The sequence below is a fragment of the Tachypleus tridentatus genome, chromosome 5, assembly GCF_004210375.1.
Source record: "Tachypleus tridentatus isolate NWPU-2018 chromosome 5, ASM421037v1, whole genome shotgun sequence".
NCBI classification, from domain to species: Eukaryota; Metazoa; Arthropoda; class Merostomata; order Xiphosura; family Limulidae; genus Tachypleus; species Tachypleus tridentatus.
In genome coordinates, this window is record NC_134829.1 from 15,268,597 (window position 1) to 15,284,868 (window position 16,272).

General features: G+C 33.3%; 1 protein-coding gene across 4 annotated transcripts in view; it reads left to right on the forward strand.

Annotated features, from left to right (window-relative positions):
* The window catches only part of LOC143250588 (IQ motif and SEC7 domain-containing protein 1-like), a 172,416-nt gene that overhangs the window by 135,062 nt on the left and 21,082 nt on the right, over positions 1 to 16,272 (forward strand). For 3 of the 4 annotated variants that reach the window (XM_076501380.1, XM_076501381.1, XM_076501382.1), the window contains exons 2-5: positions 2,965 to 3,177; positions 3,808 to 4,627; positions 9,340 to 9,966; positions 11,340 to 11,563. In XM_076501380.1, coding sequence (XP_076357495.1) covers positions 2,965 to 3,177; positions 3,808 to 4,627; positions 9,340 to 9,966; positions 11,340 to 11,563 — 1,884 coding nt within the window. Of the gene's footprint in view, positions 1 to 1,515; positions 1,603 to 2,964; positions 3,178 to 3,807; positions 4,628 to 9,339; positions 9,967 to 11,339; positions 11,564 to 16,272 lie in introns of those variants that run through there. The other variant, XM_076501383.1, reaches the window with a different exon arrangement.

The window sequence follows — 16,272 nt, forward strand, 5'->3', positions numbered from 1 at the left end:
TTCCATCCTATCGCCATCTATTGGTATTACTATTGAAAACATCCGGTTTGAGACTTCAATATTAATTGTTTCTTTAAATATCATCAACTGCATAAGAAACGTTATCACCACACAACAACCGTTTTCTTAACAGTGGCTTTTTTTTTGCATTGTTTTACTGAGAAGCAACCAATAATCACAAGTACTAAAAAACTAAACCTAACTCGAATGAAGTTTTTTAACCTTTAGTATATCAAAAATAACACATGAATAGAAGAATGAATAAGTAGATAAATAAATAGGTTAGTTCGTTTGAACATGTACCTAATGAACGGATGTCACAATATCCATACATTATAGGGAACAAGCCAAACCTTTCCTGTTCATGGCTGAAACTATCACATAAATTGTTCGAGGAACGAGATATTGTTCCTCCCTGGTAGGAAATAACCCTGTTGTACTGGCCTGACAACTTGGTTTAAACCAAAAAACGCTTTGTTGCATAGATGCATGTAGTGAAACCATGTAGTGGTCGAGAATTTTGTTATTTAAACACACCCATGGGAGATATCGAAAACAAGTAATATTTTGTGTCTGTAAATAAGTAATATGAAATAAATCTAACTTACTTTAATTATCATTGTGCAAGTTAACATGTACATGTTTGATATTTCTAAATATAGTAAGGCTACAGTGATATGGATATTTTGTCAAATTTCTAAAAGGTTTAAGTTACTGACTTGTATATAATTATCAAAAGATTAAACCTTCGGCTTTGTGTACTAATTCCAGTGTTTTTTTTTTAATTTCGCGCAAAGGTACTCGAGGGTTATCTGCGCTAGCCGTCCCTAATTTAGCAGTGTAAGACTAGAGCGAAAGCAGTTAGTCATCACCACCCACCGCTAACTCTTGGTCTACTGCTTTACCAACAAATAGTGGGATTAACCATCACATTATAACGCCCCCATGGTTGAAAAGTCAAGCATGTTTAGTATAAACAGACCGCATTGTCTATTTCCCCGCTGATTTCTACAAGCCCGTTCACTTGGCTATGGTTTCGCTAGATAGTAGATAGGGACAGTGGGAATCTCGTTAACGGTTAAACCATTAACGCGCGTCACTAATTAGATGACGAGGCATTTGGCTATCTTAAGAGAGCCATAGTTACTCCCGCGACCTTCAGATTACAAGTCGCACCCATTAACCCACCTGGCCATGCTGGGCCTTCCCAGTGTTTAACTGTTACGGTTTTATTATGTGGGTAACTGGTTTTCCATAAATGATCTGCTTTTATTGAGAATTCTGCAATACACATAACACTTTAAGTGTTAATAAAAATATATGAGAATAGATATATTAGTAGATGGAAGAAACATGGAAGGTCACTCACACAAAGTGAAATTCACTAATAAAATATTGCCACTGCGACTTTCAAAAGACTATTAATTAATACTACAGAGTAAACATTTTGTTAATACACTGTTTCGAATATTTTAAAGAATACAGCTGGAAGTTTCATAAAGCTTTAAACAACTCTCACTTTATTATAGTCTCACGAGGGCGCAGGGTGGTAGTTAAACTCCTTTCCCTGATTTCTAAAACGTCGTAAAGATACCGTAGGTGGTGGGTTAAGATACAGTATATTTTGGTTCTTTTTGGGTTTCTTGTGTTATTTTTTAAAATAAACACTTAACTTTCATGTAAATCATTTTCTTATATAGAATTTTCACATTTTTAAAAATCCCTCCATGATGTATATTGTATTATTTGTATTTTTAGTATTGTTTTTACACGCCCCCCAATAATACATCGTCAAGCCTACGGATTTACAACGCTAAAATCAGGGGTTCGATTCCTCTCGGTGGGCTCAGCAGATAGCCCGATGTGGCTTTACTATAAGAAAACACACACAATTCTTTTACACTTTTTATAATGTTTAAACTTCATAAAACTTGCAGTTACTTAGGGGCTTCTCCAAATATCAACTGAACCTAAATTCTGTGATCGGACATTTTTTATATAATAATTTGTGAGATCTGCAGTGAGCTCCTATTCAACTTTATCACTACTATAATTTAGTGTTGAGACAAAATCTGTTACTGTTTTCATCACATTTCCAGCTGATACTGTCACTTCTGGAGCAACCTGACTGACTCTCTATTGTTTCTCACATGATACTTAAATGAGAAAACCCTCAGTGACATCTGTTTCAACATTTTTAGCAGCATTATTTTCAGATCTGATATTCATAGATCAATGGGAGAGCTTGTACTATCACTTTTCATATCTTTTCTCCTGAAATTCAGCAGAGAAACTTTCACTGTTTTAAATCATCTTTGCTTTTTTCCTTTTTTCTTTTGCTTTTCATATTCAGACTCATCTAGTTCAATGGTACCCTTAAAATAAAAAAAAACAAACAAACTTGATTGAACTATTAGTAGAAGATGCCAATATAATGAACAAAGTCATAATAACTGCATTATAACTATGTTCATTATTTTGTTCATATTTATTTACTGTGCAGAAAATAATTATTCAGTTATATAAAAAAACTAAGAGAAAATATCATAGTCAAAGCATCAAAGAAACTGTATCAACTATCAAAGTATCACAGACATATATAGAGATTTATGATTGTGGAGCCTATTCAAAGTATGTATTTATATATAGATCTGTCTTGGGGGACTATGATTAAAAGAGTGTCTAAGACCTATAAAAGCTTAATCCATCGCTGCTATATCTTAGTATTTTTAAAAGACACATATTAAACTTATTAACTGTCAGCCAAGACAATTAAAGCTCTTAGTGTTTTATTTTAAATCTTTAAAAACAGGGTAAATACTGTTATGTCATTTCAAAATAACTAGAGATGTTGAGTCTTTTATTTTGTATAAGAAATAAATAATCAAACAATATATGAACAAATAAAACATGAGTCATCATGAACTATACATCTAATTATTTATTTTTTATTTTTTCAAATAGCTCAGCTCAGAAAATACCAGATCACTCACCTTGGGGTCCACGTCCCTCTACAGCTCAACCATGTTTACATTATTTAGAAACTAGCCCCGAGTTAAATCGGAAAACAGTCATCTGTAAGACTTCTGGTAGTGGACACTTTGGAACCAAAAAAACTCCACCTAGGAGAGTAGATGATGATGAGGCTTTAAAACGAACTCGTCTGAGCAGCAGTCAGTAAGTACATAGACAAGAAAATATGAAAGGTTAAAAGGTTCATGCTGTTAGTTAAGTAAATTATTTAAACAATAATAAAATGTGCTTGTTAATTGCAGATGATTATAGAGTAACACAAAGATCAGAAAACACAGTTTATCTATTTAAACTCATCCTTGTATCATAATAGTTAAACCTTTCTTTTATCCACCTCACTAATAATATAGATTAAAAATTTCAAAATTCTATTATTCCATCATACTTCCTGTTAACAGAATATGAACAATGAAGTGGCAATGCCAATTTTATCCATAAAAATACTGTGGATACTTCCATCTCCAATATTAGTGAATGAATAAGATTGACACAATTTTTATTACCTTCATTCATTCCTGTCAGTTACTTCTTTCTGAAGTGAACATTAATTTTTTAAAGTTAAGAAGAAGGAACTCTTTTGCAGTTCTCATTCTTATGTCTAATATGCAATCTACACAATTTTATAACTTAAAATGTCAAACACCTAGTACTTCTTTTTCTAAATGTTAAAAGAGCATGTGCATGTGTGTGCAATTTTTGTTTTCATACTTCTCATAAGAGTTACAACAATATAAATGTTTCTAATTGCTATGATAAATTAAATCTTTTTTCCAGGTATGAACTGTCTCAGGACTTGCAGGATAAACAAGTAGAAATGCTAGAGAGGAAGTATGGTGGTGTGTGTGCTCGAAAAGCAGCCTTAACAATTCAGCGTGCATTCCGAAAACACTGCATGAACAAACGCTTTCAGCAACTCACCCATCCAGGGAAAAAAGAAAGTAGAATTTATCGACGATTTACTAATGCTAAATCAGAAGGAAAACATTGGTTGTCTACTAGTGACCACAGCAGTTATTCTGAGGATATAGACAATGGTGTCTTTTATGAGAAAGATAAAGATTTAGAGAATGATCTGTGTATGAGACACTCACTTGCTTATATTGATGCTGTGGTGAAGTCTAATATATCTACTTTATGTCGTAATTTAGATGAAAAATCACAAATCCAAAACTTTTATTCATCTAATTGTTACTTAGGACTATCAGATGTGAGTCCATATAGACATCTATCAGACTCTCCTTCATGCACCACTGCCACCACCAGCTCCACAAATTTTCCTGAACATGTGGTTTCCTCTTGTGATATGTTCAATAATGCAGCTAATTCTGTTTCAGAAATTAAACATCTTCCTGCAACACAAGATGACAATAGTATATATCACACACCTCCAATGAATGTGCAACCTTCCCCTTGTATTCCTTATCACTCGTGTCGGACAACAGTGCAAAAGAGTGGTGGGAAAAGATATATTCCATCAAAGAGTGGACCAATTTTGTTTCCTAATCCTAGTCAGTCAACACCATCCAGTAGAATTTCTGAACAGTTCTATACTCCTAGACAGTCGCTTTCATCAGAGGACAATACAATAAGTAGTGTAAGTTCTGAAGTTTTGTATTAACTACTCTTAGTGTCGTTTTCCTTTATGTGGATTCCTATTTGAGGAAAGGTTCTGCCTGTGCATCTTAAGTCATGAATAGTTTAAATATTTTCCATTATAGCATCAATCTTGGTGTACTTCAGACATTCAGGAAACAAGATGAGTCACAAATTAGCCTGTAGTTTCTTCTGTAGATATCCTACTTTTCTACCCTTACCAAACAACCTCCCAACATTTCAAAAAGTTTAGTCTGTAGCCATAAAATAAGTCATCAAACCAAAGAGCATCTCAAACCTGATCACTTCCACCATAACTTTCTTTCACCTTCAGTTCAAAGTTCATCAGGGACAAGCTTTGGAATGTGAATGGGAAGCACATGTATCTTCTGCTATTGATCATGCAGCCCAATGACCAACAAGGGGCTGATATACAAGGATTTACTAACACTCATAGAGAGTGTTTTCTCAACAGTGCAACACTAGCACCTATTCTCTGGGATTTTTAAAATTCTATCTACAAGCTGACAGCTTCATTATTATTGATTACATGATCGTTTGTCCATTTTTTCTTTACTTAATTCTCAGCAGACAGATTTATTCAGGGCCTAGACGGAACCAATACTATTCCAATCTATCATACAGGATCTTAGAGAAATTCGGGTTTCTTTCTTGAGTGTCACACATTTTAGTACAGGGTGTCCCAAAAAATGTATACACACTGAATGATTATAAATACAGTGCTTATTAAGATATATCTAGGTTTTATAATCCAAGTTTAAAAAGGCAAGTGTAGAATCTTTTGAGTTATCATAGGTGTTGGAACTGATGAACGTTCTGATCCAGGCACTGCTGATAACAGGGACAGATGGAATTGCAATTTCGTGAATCATTTCATTTGGTATTTGGGTGTATTCTCTTTCAATTGCTGTTCTCAGCTCCTTGACTGTTGCAGGTTTTTCCATCTTTGACACATCCCCCATACAAAAACGTCCAGAGGTGTGAGGTCTGGTGAATGTGGGGGAAATTAAGTGCTACCTCTTTCCCCAATCCATTTGTTTGGCAACTTTTGGTCAAGATAGGCCCTCACATTATGATGGTAGTGGGAAGATGCTCCATCTTGCTGAAAATAAAACTCCTCCTCTCCAAATTGCTCTCGAATGCATGGAATGACAGATTCTTGCAGCAAGTTCAGATAAACGAGACCAGTGACTGTGTTTTCGAAAAAGAATGGTCCAATTACACCCAACGCTGATAATCCACACCACACTGTAATCCCTTGTAAGTTTATGTGGTGTTCAACCATAACATGAAGGTTCTCAGGTGCCCTGTAAGTGCAATTGTGGCAATTAACTGAGCCATTTAACTCAAATGTGGCTTCATTGCTCCAGAAAATTCTGTTTGGAAACTGTTCATCCTCTGCAAATTTTGCCACATACCACTCACAAAATTGAACTTTCTGGTCAGAATCATCTTCATTGAGGGCATGGACTAATGCTGGAATAAAACTTCTTCAATGAACATGCTTCAACATGTGATGGATGCTTGATTTTGGGATTCCTGTCTCACAGGCTGTTTGCCGAACAGATTTTCTTGGAGATCGGTGGAGACTTTCCAACAGCTCTGCTTCTCGTGTGAGACTGGTGGATGACTGCAGTCTTCCAGAATGCCCTTTATGGATGTCTTGAACAGTTCCATTTGTTTCAAACTTATCTCTGATGAGAGTAATGGTGAATCGCATTGGTGGACCTGTTTGAAACTCCCTTATAAACCATCTTTGCACTTCAGCTACATTTTTGCACTTCCAGTAGCATGTTAAAATAAATTTCCTTTTCTCAAAGCTTAGTCTAGCTTCTGCCATTACTTCAAATCAGTTGCACCTGTAAAAAAAGAAAGTTTGAGTGAGTTATAATCACTCAAAGTGTGTATACATTTTTTTGGGACACCCTGTATTAAAATTAATACCATTATTAATCAACTTCCTTCAACATGGCAAGTGAGAAACAACTTTTATGTTAAAGATGTTCAGATTTCCCTTTCGTCACTTAATATAAATTGTCCTCAATAAGCTACTGCAAAAGGCTTTAATATTTTATAATATAAACAGCGTACATGTATTTCTGTTGCTAACAAGGTAATTGGCCTCTTTCTGATCTTCCAGAAAATGTTTGAGGCTTTATTCTTATTTAGGACTCTTTGACAACAAGCCTACTTTTATTTCACACTGAAAGTCAAATGCATAATGGTACTGTAAACTTTCCATGTTCTTTCTTTTATCTACAGTTTGTTTCATATTTGAGATGTATTATACCTCATGCAATTAAAATTGGAATCTAGATCTTTGGTTTGCTTCCAATAGAGAAACTTCTTTCACTTTAGACCCTGTGCATCACCAAGGGCTATCTGTACTTCTCTAGAGTTTTTCATATTTTCTGTGGATGTACTTAGACTTCACATTTGACATATGCAACACGCATTTTCAATATGCTGCAAAACTACGATTTTTACCACAGCATCTGATGTGGTAATGTATTTTCTTGCTTCAGTGATCCATATTATTTGGAAGTAGATGGCCCAATATTTTGATCTCCATATACAAGCACAGTTGTATGAGGCTGTCCTTAATCTGATTATTAGCCTGTCTCTCAGTGGCTTATTACCATGATTCACTTTATATTTTGCTAAATCACCTGAAGAATTGGGGGATTCCAGGTTTGAAGTAGTCTGTTTACAAAACAAGTCAATTTTCTATGCAAAACTTTATATACTGATGGCTAAAAATGGTTTTTGTCATGGTTTATTGCACCTCTGTCTTTTCTCACATAATCTGATTTTTTGTCTTCTTTAATCATGAAAGAATTGTATGCAGTCTGAAAAGCTAAATAATACTGTCACTGTGTTATCTATACAGACTCAGTTTTGTTATTATAGGCCATGGAATCATCCAGTTTAAACTGTCATTCTCCTCCTAGGGTTTTTAAAACAAGAAGCCAATTTGTTGGTCCTCTGAAGCCTCTCTTCATTCCAAAATCTGATATGAAGCCTGTCATTATGGTGGGTTTCATGCCAGGTTTTAGATACTTTTGGAGTAGTAACAACATATTAAACTTTTTCAGAGCAATGCTATCATTCATGACTTACTCTCTACTTTGCATAAAGGTTATAGACAGTAAGTTGTTTTAACAAGGTTTTAAATTAGCCAGAGTTTAATAACACATTATTTTTATCTTGCATGAGCGACCTGACAATGTCTAAGAAATATGGCATTAAAATCGTCACTTATCACATTATACTTTTACATCATAACAATGTCATTGAGCAGTAATATATTTTTAGACACATTTTCATTATTGGTGACCCTTTGACACTGGGTAATGCTGTTGGAATATTATATTATGCAGTTTGACAATGGTTTTACTTATTTCTGTGTTATAGGTCTTTTTACTTTTATTTAACCTTAAAACAAAGAAACATTTTCTCTTGTGTTTTTATTTTATGCAGTTATACATTTTACATTTAAATAATTTTATTTTACCATTTTACAAAACCCTTTAGTGGTCCAGCAGTAAGTCTGTGGGCTTATAACACTAAAAACTAGACTTAGATACCTGTGATGGACACAGCACGGATAGTTCATAGTTTAGCTTTGTGCTTAATAATGAACAAACCAAAACTTTCAATGATACATTTAACCCATGAATATGTGTGGCATGTAGTCTATCTGCCCAATTTTACCACATTCCTGCCTACATTATATTCTGAGGGAAGGAAATAAGCTCGTTAACAGTGTGGTCAGATTTGTAAGCTTCTATTCATTCCCTATGCTAACAGGAAGACTGTCTCCAGAGCAAAACTTTGTGCTAGGTGGCATGTGATTATAGATGGACAACAACATAATAAACTTTCCTTTATTAATCCTACAATAAACTTTTGATGATCTTGTTTGAGCAATGTAACACTTAAGTTACTCATACCCACAATTTACTTTTAAACCACTGTTACAAAATTCATAAGCACTTTCTTAGACATGATTTAACTTATGGTGTCTTTGTGACATTTGCCAATGTCATTGAAAATGATCACTCAGTCCAAGCTTGATCACATTTTGTTTTTCTACAGAAAATGTTAGTATTTGATACCTTTTAATCACATTATTTTATTTCATACACTTATCTTTTACCAAATAAAAACAACGTGTCTGCTTTTTTTTTCAAAGTAAAGCAGCATAATAGACTATCTGCACTCTGTTCACTACAAGAAACTAATATCTAAATTTTAGCATTTAAGTTTATAAACTTACTTTTGAAACAAAATAACAAGAAAAACTTTCATGCTGTCACAATGACAGTCTGCAGTATCACCTTTTCAAACATTTTTTAACTCACTCTGTACCCTTGATAATCAGGGCAGGGCATGTTATTGGAAATTATGATACTGTCCAAATTACCATCAAGTTTTGTTTTGGGGTCATGAACCTTTCTATTCAGTGTTTTTACAAAAACGTTTTTTCCATGTTTTAATTAATTATATTGGATGAAAAAGGTTTCCTCTTTTTTAATTGATTAATTTATGCACTAAATTGTAAAGTTTTTTTGTTAATATTATTGCTTGTTATGTATAGTGCCTGATGTCTCAACAGTTTCTCAATTATGTGTGACATTATTGCATATTATTAATTTTACCTGACTTGCTGCATATTTTGTTTTCTTGCAGAGTAATAATACTGGAGACCCAACCATTGATTCACTAAATGAAGATAGTCAAAAACTAAATAAAGCTTCATCAGCCAAACATTCTGTTAATGTCTCTGTGGGATACATTTTTCATTCAACTGAAAACCAGCCTTGGAGAACACCTGGCAGAACTTGTGATTATCTCATTGAAAGGAAGTTTGGCCAACCGTATGTGGACCATAGAAGGGTTTCATCACAGGAAAGTAGAAAAATCACTATTGTTCCAAATCATGAGATGAAATTTCTTAGTCAATCTTCTAAACGACCAAACCAAGCACTAGGACCAAATTATAAGTCAAGAGAATCAACTTATCATTATGAACCACATTCAGTTCCCAACAAAGCTGTAGGAGTGGATGACAGGAGCAGACAGACTACTAGAAAATGCAGTGTAGAATATTCACCCACTTGGAATAGAAAAGCTCTTTTTGAGGGCCAAGTAGATGATAGAAGATTGGGTAATATCTCAGAGAACAGTGAAGATAGCCTGGAGAGTGCAAGTTATTCAACCTCTCCACCAGTTTCATCTTCAGATGTCTTTTCAGGAAGTAATTACTCAGAGTGGTCTACTGCACAAGATATGGTTTCAACATCATTGCTGTATAAGGTACGAAGGCCTTTCCAATTTATCAGTTAAACAGTTTTGCATTCTGATTCTTCTACCAGCAAATAACTTCTGATTTGAACTCACTTAATCAGTTTTAATATTTGTTACTTTGTAATCTTTTCAGTCTACGTTCCTTGTACATTCAAGAAGAGGTTAAGTAATTAAAGACAATAACTCTCTTCCATACTTACTATTAAGGTTAAGTAAGTAAAGACAATAACTCTCTTCCATACTTACTATTAAGGTTAAGTAAGTAAAGACAATAACCCTCTTTCATACTTACTATTAAGGTTAAGTAAGTAAAGACAATAACTCTCTTCCATACTTACTATTAAGGTTAAGTAATTAAAGACAATATCTCTCTTCCATACTTACTATTAAGGTTAAGTAAGTAAAGACAATAACTCTCTTCCATACTTACTATTAAGGTTAAGTAAGTAAAGACAATAACCCTCTTTCATACTTACTATTAAGGTTAAGTAAGTAAAGACAATAACCCTCTTTCATACTTACTATTAAGGTTAAGTAAGTAAAGACAATAACCCTCTTTCATACTTACTATTAAGGTTAAGTAATTAAAGACAATAACTCTCTTCCATACTTACTATTAAGGTTAAGTAAGTAAAGACAATAACTCTCTTCCATACTTACTATTAAGGTTAAGTAATTAAAGACAATAACTCTCTTCCATACTTACTATTAAGGTTAAGTAAGTAAAGACAATAACTCTCTTCCATACTTACTATTAAGGTTAAGTAAGTAAAGACAATAACCCTCTTTCATACTTACTATTAAGGTTAAGTAAGTAAAGACAATAACCCTCTTTCATACTTACTATTAAGGTTAAGTAAGTAAAGACAATAACCCTCTTTCATACTTACTATTAAGGTTAAGTAAGTAAAGACAATAACCCTCTTTCATACTTACTATTAAGGTTAAGTAAGTAAAGACAATAACCCTCTTTCATACTTACTATTAAGGTTAAGTAAGTAAAGACAATAACCCTCTTTCATACTTACTATTAAGGTTAAGTAAGTAAAGACAATAACTCTCTTTCATACTTACTATTAAGGTTAAGTAAGTAAAGACAATAACCCTCTTTCATACTTACTATTAAGGTTAAGTAAGTAAAGACAGTAACCCTCTTTCATACTTACTGTTAAGGTTAAATAAGTAAAGACAATAACCCTTCTCCATACACACTAATTCTGTTCTTTTGACATACTTTAGATTCTTTTATCAACTTCCTTTTATGTCCATTTACTTTGCAATGTAAATTAGGATTTACAAGTACTCCTTGTTTTTGAAGGAAGACATTTTCAAAATCTTGGTGTGTTTTTTTTAATTAAAAATTGAATACTTTTTGTTTACAGTCACAAGTTTCTGAACTCCAAAGAAAACGTCAGTATCGGGTGGGTCTGAATCTGTTCAACAAAAAACCAGAAAGAGGAATAAATTATCTGATTCACAAAAATTTCTTAGAATCAACACCTAAAGCTGTAGCACGATTCCTTATTTCAAGAAAAGGGCTGAGCAAGCAGAATATTGGAGAATACCTTGGAAACCTTCAAAATAATTTCAATTCAACAGTACTAGAGTAAGTAAGATATTGCTCATACTGAACAGAACATATCTAAATGCTTTTAATGGAATAGTAGTTTGAAAGCATAATGTAATTTAGCATCTGGACCCACACAACCTTCAGGAAAATAAATATAAACATTTTATATCAACCCTTTATCTTTCATTATTTAATTGATTCTCGTTTTGAATTTCTGTAAGGTGCTAAGCTCTATTACTGCCCATATATACATCCTCTTGTCTCATTGTCTTCAGTATAGAGTATAAAGAAATTAGAAACTTTTACAAATTCTATAGGTAATCTTATAAATTTCAGTATAATCACTTTTACTCTTTTTCTTTTCTTTAAAAGAAAATAATATTCTGATTTACTCCCATAAGATAACATAGAATTATCCTATACTTTTCTTTTAATCCTTTTCAATAAATCAGAACTTTGTGCAAGATAAGCTTGTTATTAATTTGAAGCAAAACTCAAAAACTAGAGAACATGAAAAAAGTGAATTCAATGCATTTAATTAACACACAAAAGAATATACGTAACATGATATTCTTCCAATAATATAATGGAAACACTTCATAAGCATTTCATATATTACATCAAATTTGCTCAAATATGTAATGAATACACGTTTCAAATTCTATGCCTCAAATCAAAAAGATCATAATGAGGGGACTGATAATTCAAAAACGTAAAAATTATTTGATAATACACAAACGATACAAGGATTGTTTGTTTGTTTGTTTTTGAATTTCACACAAAGCTACTTGAGGGCTATCTGTGCTAGCCATCCCTAATTTAGCAGTGTAAGACAAGAGGGAAGGCAGCTAGTCATCACCACCCACTGCCAACTCTTGGGCTACTCTTTTACCAACAAATAGTGGGATTGACCGTCACATTATAATGCCCTCATGGCTGAAAGGGCGAGCATGTTTGACCACACGGGGATGCAAACCCGCAACCCTCAGATTACGAGTCACACGCCTTAACACACTTGGCCATGCAGGGCCACGATACAAGGAACTAAATGGACTCAGTTATGAAGAGCATGAGGAAGCAGATACCTATATATATGCAACATTTTATGTAGAGAGGATGTGATTTGAAAGAATTGTTATTTAAGCCACAAATCTGGATGTGATTATGTCTTGTATCAACTATTTTCCAAGAATACAGTATTTGAACTACTTATAGATTCAGATGTTTGAAAAGCTTATTTCAATTTATGCAATAATCAAGGGATCATAAGAAAAGCTTCAGTTTTCTAGTAGGATGTGACACAGTAGGCTGTCCATTTAGACAAGAAAAAAAGCATGCTTCAAAAAGTAGCAGTAGAGAACATTATGCAATTTTTGAAAACTAGATCATTTAAGGACAGAGCAAAGCGAGTCAGTAATATGCAAGTGTAAGCTGTTCTACTCCACTCAGTAATAATATCCAAGCACCTTTGGATCATATTTCTGCTTTATTTGCAACAAATCAAAGGGAAGTAAGGAGTCTGCCCCCACAAGGAAAGATACTTTTAAGCAGGGTTATTGGTTTTGAATCAGATCCTTATTTGCAAGCAGTTGGTAGAACTTAACCCAAAAGAATTAGGAAGATAAAGAGAAAGTGTGAAGCTTATTCCAATTTCAATGAAAATGCCATCAATATAGGAATATGAAAAAAAAAAGAATAGTTGTACCATTGTAGATCTGTGAGATGTTTGTTTATGAATTTTGCACAAAGCTATACAAAGGCTATCTGCACTAGCCATCCCTAATTTAGCAGTGTAAGAAAGTCAGTTATTCACTACCACTCACTGCCAACTCTTGGGCTACTCTTTTACCAACGAATAGTGGGATTGACCATCACATTATAATGCCTCCACATCTGAAGGGGCGAGCATGTTTGGTGTGAGGAGAATTCGAACCCACAACCCTTGGATTACAAGTCAAGTGCCTTAACCACCTGGCCATGCTGGATCCTGTGAGATGTATGAGTGTCACTGGTCAAGTTCCCACAGGCCCCATTTGCTGAATATATCTCACAGTGCTTCAAACTGATTTCAAAATCTAACAGGAAGATTGCATTTCCTCATGTAAATTTGCATTTTTCCATAATTTGTTCTTTTATTTATTTAAACCATGCAATATGTTCACTTTCATTGGTCATAATTAGAGAAATATGGATAGAACATACATTCCTAATCAGGTATGCCAACTAGAAAGGTGAAGTTCCTCAGGAATGTGAGAATTTAATATTCCAGTCTCTATGATTTAAACAGAAAAAAAAAGCCAAAACTAAAAATATCATTTCACTATTTTTAAGCACTTTATTAAAGTATTTCTTCCAGAATAAGAAGCAACAAAAACAATTCAAAGATTCACTATCTTATATTCTTCAATCAAAACAATGTCATCATGGTTCTTTATGGGTAAAATCCCCATTCTGACGTTTTTGTTTGCTTTTAGCATTCAGTTTTACCATTATAAGTCAGCTGTTTCTCAGGAACCCTTTTTGATGTCATAAATTATTATTTTTAACTAAATCCACAAATTTCCTACCTCTTCAATCACACCTGTCAGTTTAAACTTCTTGAGCATATGGTATTTATCCATGATTTTTGTCCTTCTTAGTACAACCTTGATCTCATGAAATGGTTCCTTATTAACATTTGTTTCATCAGATGGCCTTAAACATTTGTCAATAAATCATCTTTTTTTCTAATTTTTGAATTCTCTGATTATAACCCATGAATATTTAACCTCATTAGTACAATTTTTCATCTTTAGCCACACGAAGTTGTTGTTGCTAATCTATTAAATAAAGAGCTGATCCATTCCTTCTTTTGATAAATCTATAACTATTAAGTGACTTATAAATGGAATTTAAAAACAATTGTGATTGTTAATGTTCTCCAAGTCTGATCAAGTTTCAGTAATTCCCATTATATCATAGTTCTCCATTTGAAGTCGATCCCGAACTTACACATTTTGTTCCTAATGCTTCTAACATCAGAATAATATCAGTTATAAGCATATTCTTCAATATGATGCAAAATGATAAAAATATGTTTTCCAAAAGAGTAGATTAGGGAGATCCACTATATAATGGGAGTCTTTGCAAGATATATTTCAATATAATATTGATTTTTGCCAAAATTAAATGAGACTGTACTAGCAAATGAATGAACTGTGCATAATACAGAAATCTTTACTTAATGAAAGCCTAATCACTTCATGAATCCAGTAAAGCCAGCCCTCTATCATCTGTAAGGTGAAATATAAACTCTCTCAAGACTATGATCCAGAGATTACCCAAATCTCATGTTATTTAGCAGAATCCATGAATTTAGAAGTTACTCAGAGTAGCTAGCCCAATTCATGTTAATATATTCCATAGGCACTTTCTTCTCTACATGTTATTCAGAACTGTATATACCTATATAAATGTAATTTTTTCTAATTCAAATAAGAAAATAGAAAATGCATAGTACTTCTGCACACCAAAAATCTGTTATTCTGTTCTTTAAATCTGATTGACTTATCTTTAACTTTCTATGCTCTAGGTTTTGTTTTTAATTTCCTCTTCTCTAATTATTCTATAAGTTTTTTTATTCCAATTTCCTAAACTTTCTCACTAGAATGTAAATTTAGTTTAAATTATTTTTAATGATAGAACTTCCTAGAAAATGATGCTTCCTAGCCCATCTATAGCATAAAAATGACCCTTATCCCAAAAACTATCCTGTATATCCAAACAGTCCAGGCCTGTTGCTAGATATGGAAGTTTGTAGGGGTTTCTTTTTGGCCCAAAGTGTAAACTGTTCCATGTGTAACTAGTACCCAGGGATGAAAAGAAAATTTCCAAAAAGTAATTGTTCTTTTATTACTGCAAATAAACATTTCTAGTAAATTTCCTCTAATTATGAAAATGCTAATTCTGAGTGTATGCTTTTTACTACAAAAGCAGTTATTGTAATGAGAGACCATCATCAAAGAAATTAAAAAAATAAATGTTAATAGGTGGGCAGATCTCCAGTAGAAGTGGAGGTTTATTTGCAACCCTCTTGACTACAGCCTTGAACAGCTCACTTGTTACTCTGAGCTTAATGCCAATACTTTATAATGTAAGTTAAGCCATGCTAGATATTTGATTTCAACATCTAGCTCAAGGGAATACTCCTGAAAAGACCAGAAATTTATTTTTTCTCTAAATCTCTGAAGAAGTCCTTTATTCTTTTTAAGGTGCTCTTCTGTTTTACAATTTCCAACATTATTTACTCCTACATGTTTTACAAAATAAAGAATACTTCTTGGTACTGCCTCCTAAACTGTTCACTCAATATTGCTCTTTACTTTAGCACCTCGCCAACACCTTCTTGTCTTACACTTTTTTTTTGCTTCCCGCTACAAACAACTTTATCAGTTTATTTAGTGAGAAGGTATTTCACTGTATGAACCTCTTTATCATCCTTTTTCTTCCTCATGTGTGTTTTGCATGAACCTAAAAGTTAAAATCTATTATACACTAGAACTTCAATACTAACTGAACCTGCTTTTAACTTTTTATACTACTGTACACCCTTTTAAAACCAACACTCTCATTCACACCCTTCCTAAAGCAGCTTTTACCCTAACTCTAAGTCTACTATTCCATTTCTGAGATTAATGAATCTATTTATGCAACTTTAAAAGTACTTTATCACTTATCTTTTAAATACTACAAAGCTGTGTCATTTC